Genomic DNA, 10,398 nt, shown 5'->3' with positions numbered 1-10,398 from the left:
CAGAGACAGCTGGGGCCGAGTCACTGCTGGAGAGTAAATTTGAGTGATTTCGAACTCAATGAACCCTCGTGTGCTTGTTGTCAACAGTGTTAACTACGTTGAACAATGTCAAGGCTGGGTCTGTATTATAGCCTCAGTGGTTTCAAGTCACCTACCATTGATATGACAATATTTACATGGTATTGAATTCGAACGTTGTATTATCCCCACAAGATTCCTTTCAACCGTAGACAAGCAAACTTTCCGTACAGCGCTAAATATGTTTGCAAAAGCCCAGAGTGCGAGTAAATAAAACCAATCTCGCCCATGCCTTAAGGGGTTCACAGGTGCGCATATATTCATTAAGTCCTTATGAGGTCCGTATGGAAGTCTTACCCTCTACCAGGCTCCACCGGTCACTGAAAAAATTATAGAAATTGGACAAATATAGATGCATAACATGCCAAAGGAATTAGCTGGCCGACAAGTATGGTTTGCGATCCAGCAAACTCGTCCGTCCGGCATATTATCTGTCGATATTTGTCCAATTTCTATGTATCATTTTTTCAGCAACCTGTGGAGCCTGGTAGAGGCTAAGAACTCCATACGGACCTGGTACGGACTTGAATATCTACGCACGTGTGAACCCACCTTTACATCCACTTCTCACTATAAGCTGCGACCGCCATGTAACTTCCGAAAGACTAAATATTTAATAGATTGCGCAACAAATTTCGTAGACAAAGAACTATTTTTTAAACGTTGGTGTGCATTTTTGTCTTCTTGATTATTTTTTGATTTACGTCTTACTTAACATTCCAATTGTGAAATTAACGGTAACACAAATGCAGTTTTGGTCGCTGTAAGTTCACTCAGCGAACGTTGTCAAGTAGAAAAGGGGTCTTACAACAAGTACAAGTGTTGATAGAGAACCATAGAGCTGAAGTTGTACCACAAAAACACGACTGAAACACGATCCTAACACCAGCCTTTGTATCATAATAACCGCATACGTTCCAACCAGCATTGCTTACATGCAGGCATTGTGGGTTCTCTTTTCATAACTCCGTCTTTTGTTCGATACCTGGAAAAATCCTTCGTTTTAAAAACCCGCAACGACAAAGGCTCGGAACAAACAAGTTTTCTTACGAAACTCAATCCGAGACGTATATTTGGCTATGGATCTACAGTAAGACATCTTAATGAGCTTCTCTCACGATTCTTATTCTTCAAGAAAGCTGTGGAGACGATTAGTATCTTGTCGACTCATAATAGGACGCAGAGCTTGTTGATTGAAGCGTTAAATGATACATTACAACGTAAACAGAGCCATGCCACATCTGTTGACATTAGCGGTCGATTAACACGTCATTAACAGATAGGTGGAGTACTTAGTTTAAATCCGCAAATATTCGTATAGCAACACGTCATAATATGGGGAATGTGCTGAGAAAGACCCTGTTAATAACGTTTATATTGTAAGAACAGTACTAAATGCGAAATTACGGCTTTGATAACTTGTGTTCTGGACATGCTGTGGTCGTGATATTCGAGTGGTATATAGCTCTTGAGTGGGAGAGTAAGTCGTTAAGGTTTGGGCACCCTAGTGGCTTTTTTGAAACTACTGAAGCCGATACCAAATTGTGAAAGAAAATAATAACTCAAGAACAGGTTAACGGATCGTCCTGATTTTTGGTACGTTTTACGTTTAGGTCATTATAAAGAAGCACAATACCCATCGCAGCTATTTACCAAACATTCGTGTCTTTTTTTTTTTACCTAACTTTAATCCACAAAATGGACCTTTCACAACTGACGTCGACGTGACTCTTTCTTTCCCACCTACGCACCTGTTCATTACTAGAACTAATTATGGTTATTCAAGCTTTGCACGCAAGACGTGTGCAAACAAATTTATATCAAATGGCCTTTCTCCGGCCTTACAATAACCGTGTTTGCCTTGTTGAGCTCACAGTTTGCTCGTGACGAGGTTGACCCGTATGAGGTCAGTGCTGCGGAACGGGTACTGTGTAGCAAATGTGTTTGCAGACACGGTAGTTGGGGTGGCCTTATGCTGTGCAGTTCAAGCATGGTGCACGGGTGAAGGACGGTCGCTGAAAAATTCTAACAGGCGCCCACGACGCTTTACTTTACTACGACCGTTTCACACTTGTGCGAGTATTCAAGTACGCATGAGTTTGGATTCATTTGGTAACCATACCGTTGGGAGCTCGCCGCTATCTCTACGGTACTATAGGTGTAATATGATTGTGAACCTAGTGGTGGGTACCGGCACAGAAAATTCCGGTTCAGGTCCAGAGGATCAGGTCCAGGTTCGGACCTGAACCTGGACCTGATGAAGTATGTGAGAACTTGTGAATGGACGATACTCACAACAATTATCCATTTCGCCACAAAGAAATCTGTTTTGTGGAGTATTCGACTCCCACTGGCGTTTTAGAATCCTACAAGGACAGCTGCCTCTGTACTATTGACTGTAATACTTGGTGAAATGACTATAGACTCTACTCTACTTCGCTCTTGCTATATTCCTCGACCGGTAAGCCCCGAAACATTGAATGCCCGATCATATAATCTGTTCATTTTCCAACAGGTCCAACATCCGGTCCATCGAATTTTTTCAGCTTCGGTCTTTCTGGACCGGCCCAATAAGAAAACCCGGTTTTGTACCGGTACACCGTACTGGTAACCACCTTAAAAGGTACAAAAGAAGGTCGCCTGGGGGACCAAAATCTAATCATTTCAAAGTGTCATTGTCAAGTGCAAAAACAATGCATCCAGGCATTTTCGAGTAATCGTTGTCACAAACTCTCACACACGTACACACACAAACAAACACTCACACACACAAAAGCATAAATTTCTCGGCAAAGGTAATCAGTCGAAAACAGGTACTAATTCTTCTGGTAACATAAAGTGTTAAAAGCAAGTTAACGCATGTTTTACAAAGCTAAGCCATGTTGCACATTCCTTGTTATGCTTCGCCCTGGAGACGATGAAAACGCCTATTGTAAGTGTGGGGAAGAAGTGATTCAGGTAAAAACGTAACATTCTCATGGGGTCTTAAGTTTAAGTGTTTCCTACGCACGGGGGCAGGCTCAAGTAACCGTGTACACCTGTAGAAGCGCAGGTGTTGAGTACAGGTACACTTAAGTAATGGTAGAACGTGGCCTGATCATATCTACGTTATAACCCCTTTCCACTAGGACGGCGCTCTCGCCGCGCTCTCTCTGCGACATAGAATTTGACAGATCGCTCGAATTGTACATGCAGAAAAAGAATAGACCTTTTTACGATTTGTATAAGATGTTTCTGAAGGTTATACCGGCTGTATACACTAAGACGGCGCTCTTGCCGAGCTCTCTCTGCGACATAGAATTTGACAGATCACCCAACGAATTGTATAGAAAAGAAACGATTTTTTTCACACTTTGTGTGTTTGTGTGTTGTCCTCTCGGTCACACTTTTACATGTCGTATGATATTACGTTACCCAGTATGAAATCAAAGGTTACACATATACTATTTAGGTTGCAGTGAGAGCGCATCGCGATCGCCGTCTAGTACTATAGGGGGCCTTAGTATATCAAAATAGTTTATGAGATCGTTTGGCGTAACTGTATGGTATTTTCCCCAGAATCCAGAGGTCTTGGGTTCGAATCCTGTCATGCTACCGATCTTGTGCCCTTGGGAAAGACACTTTATACGACTTTCCTTACTCCACCCAGGTGTAAAAATGGGTACCTGACTTTGGTTGGGGAGGTAAAGGGTGGTAGAATGAGAAAGTTGGAGTCCACCTTTCAATACTGCGCCCAAGACACAGTGGGTAACGACTCACTAGCCCTACAACCTTAAAAGGTCTACCTTTGCATTCCGTCTGTACTTTGTATGTGGCACTGTTAAAAGAACATTCTACCTTAAGTGCAGTACCAACTTGTCATCGTCTGTTCAAATCAAGTCAAATTTAACAATTTTACGACCCTTTCTACATTATTAATAACCTTAGAGATCTAAGGGGGCTTTCAGAAAATTCCTATCTTTATGAAAATGACAGACAAATACAATATAATTGTGCCCTAACATGTGGTATGATTAGAAAATGGGTAGGAAATTTTATACGTAAACAAACAACAAGCTAAACCACGTACAATGAGCCAATATGTAACCGAATACGATTAAATGATGAACTAGAATCGAGCATTTCTATTCTTCCAAACCGCTAGCTTGAGCATTATGGCAAAATATACCTCTTAAAGTCTTCTTCCAAAGTGAAAACAAAGACAAGAATTTACCTTGATAGCTTGTATGAGTCCGTCATCTTGAGGGATACTCCTGTGTATGGCGATGACAAGTCCAGTGTACTTGTTGTTTTGCAGTTTGATTCCAAGAGTACTTGTCTCACGAAATGTCAGTACTAACACTAGCAACACCACCGCTATGTCTACCAACAGGTTTCTCTTGGAAAGCTTCATGTCCGACGGTCGTAGTTTTGTCGTAAGATCGTGTAGAAGCTCAGATCAACTTGTACGGTGGTCGTAAGTCTTCCCCATCCCTTGTTCCAGGCTAACACAGAGCGTAGAGCTTTGCCGACTGTACAATGTAAAAAAAGACCGTTCCAGTGTGGCTTACAACTCTATCCAGTGCGAGCGGTTACATGGTGCTTGGTGCCCGAGACGGCCTGTGATTCACAGCGGTGTCTGCCCGTACGTGCACGTACCTAAACGTCCCCCGTGCGAAAGTGAAGAAAGTGACCCCGTCCCTGCAACACCTGTCGTAACCCTGCCCTACCGGGCGAAATCTGAGACGTCGGGTCACGCCTCTTGTTTAGACTTTCTCTCTTCCTTGAGACGTGCGAGGCGTCGGCTTTCTTGGCAGAGACCGTATACCCGCGCGCGGCCGTTCAACCCAAGACGTTGACGTAACCTCCTAGCGTTTCAAGTCAGACCATCTTTTACCTCACTGGCTTGTTGCGGGAAAAGACTTCTTTCGTTGCACCCACTGGTTGTCGCTTTACAAAAGTCGTCAGGTATTGCTAGCTGCGACGGGTGTTTCTTAACACTTGTTTATGTTTACGCCCACGTAAAACTAGCTATAGAAGTCGATGTTTCTCTGGACTCGCGAAGAATATTCCAGATCTGGTATCGTCCGCTCCACAGCAGCTAGAGGGGATTTGTATCCTTGTTCTTCCACGTCAGATCAAACCGCGTAAAACTCCAGACAAGGAGATTTTGAGGTACATTCCCCTGTACGCTTGGTGAATCAAAGCGGCTGGGTTACATAAAGTCATGGCTACAAATCCGCTCAATTTTGTGAAATACACAACTGAAAAGGCATTTTTGCTGAAGCAAGCCGTCTTCCTGGTTAGTAGCAAACTTGTTTTAACGTTGCTACCAACTACTAGTAACTTAAAACCATGCAAAACGCGGTCTAACACAAAAGAGTGTAGCGATACCACTGAGCGTTTAAAAACGTTTTGATGCCATCGATTGCCCTCAAATTTGCTAAAGGATCCACTCCACAAAAAATCTCGAGTGTAACCAACTGAAGTGCTGTCGGGGAAAGATGCAAAAAATGCCGACACTCCCCGCAAAAATCCGCAACAGATGCCATGTCAAGGATTGCTCTCTGAGGCCTATTTTCACTTGACGGCGAAAACTGAGCAACTGTACAGCGTTCCATCCAAAAAACGTCACTATCTAAAATCCGGCTTAGGCCGCATCCTGGATATCCAAAACACGACCTAAGCAGGATGACGCAGCAAGTAAATTTCATGGATGACATCAGCGCGCTCATTAATTTTCGCCTGGTTTCTGAAAATTTTTTTCCCTCTTTAGGGATGGTCAGATAGACAAAAATAGTCAAACATGTTGTGCTGTAGCCTAATGATCATACTCACAAGTAGAAGTGACACTAGGGAGGTAGCCATTACTATAGTTGCAGAAATGAAACTTGTTGGATATTTATAAAAGTGTCACCAATATAGAGGCCATGAATGTAGTTGCCAGCTTGGCAAGTGATACAGGTGTTCCACACCAGTATCACTTTTAATACACTAGTCCACTTCTTTAGTACAGGAATGAATGCCTTTGTAGTTGTGATGCCACGTTTTGTCACTTCAAATCTTGTTACAACGTTTATGGTGTCTATTTTGAAAATTTAGCAATTATCTTTTTCTTTGTTTTTGCGCTATCTCATTATTTTTGCTGTCTGCAGAGGATGTCATCCATAAAATCTAGTTGCTGTGGATTAACTACGCAGTCTATTGGGAGAATAGTCTACCAGAGGAGCTTTGCAACCATGGGAACTTTCATTTGCCGGCGCATTTTGGGGAATTCCAACCTGAGCGAGAACTGACTCTCCGCGCCATTTTTTAATCTTGTTTTATTTTACCGAGTTCTGAGATCCATACACCCATAGGAAGGCCTGGCGGAGGCTACAGGTGGACTCTCACTAAAAACTTACATAATGAGATACTAGTTATGCAAATTAACAGCTAATTTGCATAATTAATGAGGAAAGATAAATCTACTGTATTCCGTGATAGGACTTTCAAACTTGTCACATATGTAACTGAGAAAGATGGCAGAGAGTAAGAGGTGTTTGTTTGGGTCCCCTAACATCTTTTCTTGAACTGCAGGAGGCGGTTTAGTTTCCTACTTTAAAAGATAATAAGTCAAGAAGGGATTGAAAGGATCATCATGATTTTTGGTATGCTGATCGACAGCTTAAGTGATGCTTGATACAATTAAATAGTATGTAAATAGGGATCTAATTTGTATAAGCAATGGCAAAATGTTATGAACCAACTCCAGGCATATAAAATAAAATATAATGAGTAACACATTTATGTCTACAGACATCATTCTACATAACAAACCTGGTTTATTTAGCAAAGGTATGTGTTCGTGGAACTCTAGTTTGGAATATGATGTAAAATGCACAATTTGATTTGAAACATCATCGAACGCTTGTTCACCTCTGACATCTACTTCTAATAGAACCTTATTTTTCTGCAACTCTTATGGTCTGCTAGTGTACAGCTAGCTGTCTTTTTAAGTATGTATTTGTATGTATATGTAAGAAAAAAAGAAAGAGAGAAAAAGAAAGAAATACAACAAAGCACACATTTTTTTCATTTAGCGATTTGAGATATCTTTTGCAGTCGCAGTGCGGTCGCAGCGACGCAGCCTATAGTGAAAAGAGAGTGTACGAGGGGCGTGCAATAAGTAATGGTCCTGACCCACTTCCAGTTGTCTGATCTAAATGAAATTTTGTATGTGTAATAATTCATATCTCTATGGGTTATGTTGCAAAAGACAGCTCTGAACTAATTGTGGTTTCTGATTTACTGGTGTTTGAACTTAGTCAGGTGCGAAATGGACCAGGTGTGAAATGGAACCAGTTGAGTGTCGCGCAGTGATCCGGTTTTTGTATTTGAAAGGACGCACACCAAAGAAGACTTTTGATGAAATAAATGAAACTTATGGTGATGATGCCCCATCATATGACCTTGTAAAACGCTGGCATCCTGAATTCAAACGTGGCTGGAAGTCTGTGGAAACAGCTCCCAGACCTGGTCGTCCCTCTTGTGCCATTGATGAGGCATCAGTTGGAGGACCAACCTGGGGTGTCCTACAAAATCGGTGTCCAGAGCTGCATCAAACGATGGGAGAAATGCATAACTCTGGGTGATTCCCATGAAGAGAAAGACTAATAACTGTGCCAAGTTTCATTAATCTCCTGCTATGGGAAATGGGTCAGGACCATTACTAATTGCACGCCCCTCGTAAATGTGGTATCTCACTGCACTCGGGGCACCGATGCGGAACTGCGGGGTTCGGAAGATTACTCAACGAATTTCAGAGATAAAGAACAAATTTTCTTGTTGTACATTTTGTTGTTTTCTAAGTCATACTTTTACGTATTACGCAATATCTGAATAATTAAAAAAATCGTAGAAAATAACACAACAGTGGCGCAGTCAACGAACCCCGCAGCGCCGCACTAGTGCCCCAAGTGCAGTGAGATACCAAGTTAATGGCATGTTGCCAAGCCGGACAAACGGTACGAAGTGAGGACCTATTGTGGGGTAAGTGTTTGTAGGCGGCTTGGGGACCTGCTGTGGTCTGGTACGGATCGATACACGGACTGCCACAGAACAAATATTAGAAATAAACTTATTGTCAGTTTTATCCTAACTGAAATCGCGCCTCTAGCGGGAAAAGAAAATTCAAAACACGGATACCGATGGCGTAGAATGCTCAGATGAAGTCCAGAGTCAAAGAAGATGTGAAAGTTAAGAATTTATTGTTCTATATGACACACAAATTAGACTAGATCAGATTGCTGCCGATTGAAATGAAGGGTGCAGTTCTGATAATAACCGCTGGGAGGGGTATGTCACCTACAAAAGCCGTCCATCCTTGAAGACGTAGAAACGAACCGCATTGAAACCATAGAAACGTGTCCCGTTCATACACATGCATCTTTTGGCTATATGGCTATCTTAGGAACCGATAGATATGTTAGATTGTTACCGATGAAAATTCCTACTGCTGGGTGCAGTTCTGATAATAACCGCTGGAAGGGGTATGTCACACGCCAAACCCGTCCATCCCTGTAGAAACGAGCCGAGTTCATATACATGTAGCTATAGTCAAAATGCGTCCAGTACTCTACGGAATGGCATTCTGACACACATTTAAGCTGTAAAAGATATGTTGCTGTTTGCGTGTGTGTAATTTAGTTGGCCTGCACAGCATAAGTTCTCATTCCTGTGTTACTCCGAGTGTGTAGTCTAATGGAATCCGAGCGAAAAAAAAACTATCTGGCCCGCAAAGCGTGGTTTCAGGTGAACCATAAATTGCCATTGATAAACCATAACTGATATGAAAAGGAATTTAGATGAAAGCTTGACCGTGTATTACTGGCATGATCATGCACGAAAGTTTCGTGACCCGATCGATCCTCGGACGTTTACGTTTATTTTTCCGGAGTGCTCCGGTCAGACTCTGGGTAGTCAAGACGACCTCTAGCGGATAGCGGATAGGTGCATTTTGAAATGTGATAGAAATTCGTCTCTGGGCTAGGTTTGGGTGACATTTTTTTATTGCCTACCTAACGTGTGCTTACAATAGAAAGCAAAAACATCTCCAGAAATACTGTGTTTTAATTCGATTTGCGGACATAGAAGTTGCGTTGCTTTCAATGGGACGAGCTAATTGTGTCGTGAGACCATAACTCGAGAGCCTGTGGATGGATCTTAATCAATTATAAATGCGGTTATATTAAAGGTCGGAAAATGAAGGTCTAGTTTGATAATGTGCCCTGTCGCCCCTGTAAGGTACTGCAGACGAACGTCCTGTTTCGATACTCCATTTCATCAAGGTTCACACTGTGTAGGTCCATTGAAGAATACGATTTTATTGATACTTTGTCAACAGACGTTACAAAATACATTTCGCTGTATACAAATAATATCAATCTTTCTTTGACGATACACAGTGGTACACAAATTTGACATTGCGTACACGTACATACAAATCGCATATCAAGAAAACCATTGACAAACATCTCTACACATCGATATCTGATATGAACTTTAATGTCAAGTTGTCGTTATTACATTAATATTTTTTTCTATAAGGTCACAGCAAGTAAATAATATGGATGACATCATTTGAAGAGTCAGATAAGGGAAAAATTGCCGTCTAGTGGAACGGAGGCCTAACTAAAGATGGTATCTCACTGCACTTGGTGCAACGGTACGGCACTGCGGGGAAAGATAACTCATTAATGTTAGAGATAAAGAAGGAATTTTCTTACGTTTTGTGTATTTTGTTGTCTTCTAATTCATACTTATATGGTATAAAGCGATATCTAAATTATAAAAAAATCGGCAAAAAATAACACAGCAGTGCCGCAGTGAACGGACACCGCAGTGCCGCACCGGTACCCCAAGTGCAGTGAGATGCCACCTTAACTGTCTAGCACACAAGCAGCGTAGACACACTATATGTATGACAAAATGCAAACTTCTGGTTATCATATTTAGATTTAACTACTCACAGACATAGATAAAAATATTTTCATCACTTTGTAAACGCAAACATGTGAAAAGCAAACAATCTCTTTACGTTTGTGATACACCAATAATATAGACAGAAAAAAATAATTCTTACAACACAGCATCATTATCAAATGTAGGAATTCATAGTGAAGAAAAAGTACCATACCTGCTAAAAACGGCACCTGCAGCACATATTATATACTAGGGGTGGGTACCGGTACAGAAAATTCAGACCTGAACCTCGACCTGATTGTATGTGAAAACTTGTGAATGGACGATACTCCCAACAATGGTCCATTTCACTACAAAGAAATCAGTTTGGTGGAGTAT

The 10,398-nt window shown here is 41.7% G+C and overlaps 1 protein-coding gene across 1 annotated transcript in view; it reads right to left on the bottom strand.

Annotated features, from left to right (window-relative positions):
- Window positions 1-5,450, bottom strand: part of LOC118415642 (calcium-activated chloride channel regulator 4-like) — a 22,916-nt gene extending 17,466 nt beyond the window's left edge. The window contains exon 1 of the mRNA XM_035820352.1: window positions 4,292-5,450. Coding sequence (XP_035676245.1) covers window positions 4,292-4,471 — 180 coding nt within the window. The 5' untranslated portion in view covers window positions 4,472-5,450. The remainder of the gene's footprint in view (window positions 1-4,291) is intronic.
- Window positions 5,451-10,398: the final 4,948 nt, after the last annotated feature.

This window comes from Branchiostoma floridae, chromosome 5 (genome assembly GCF_000003815.2).
Source record: "Branchiostoma floridae strain S238N-H82 chromosome 5, Bfl_VNyyK, whole genome shotgun sequence".
Classification (NCBI taxonomy): Eukaryota; Metazoa; Chordata; class Leptocardii; order Amphioxiformes; family Branchiostomatidae; genus Branchiostoma; species Branchiostoma floridae.
This window is presented reverse-complemented; position numbering and strand designations above follow the sequence as displayed.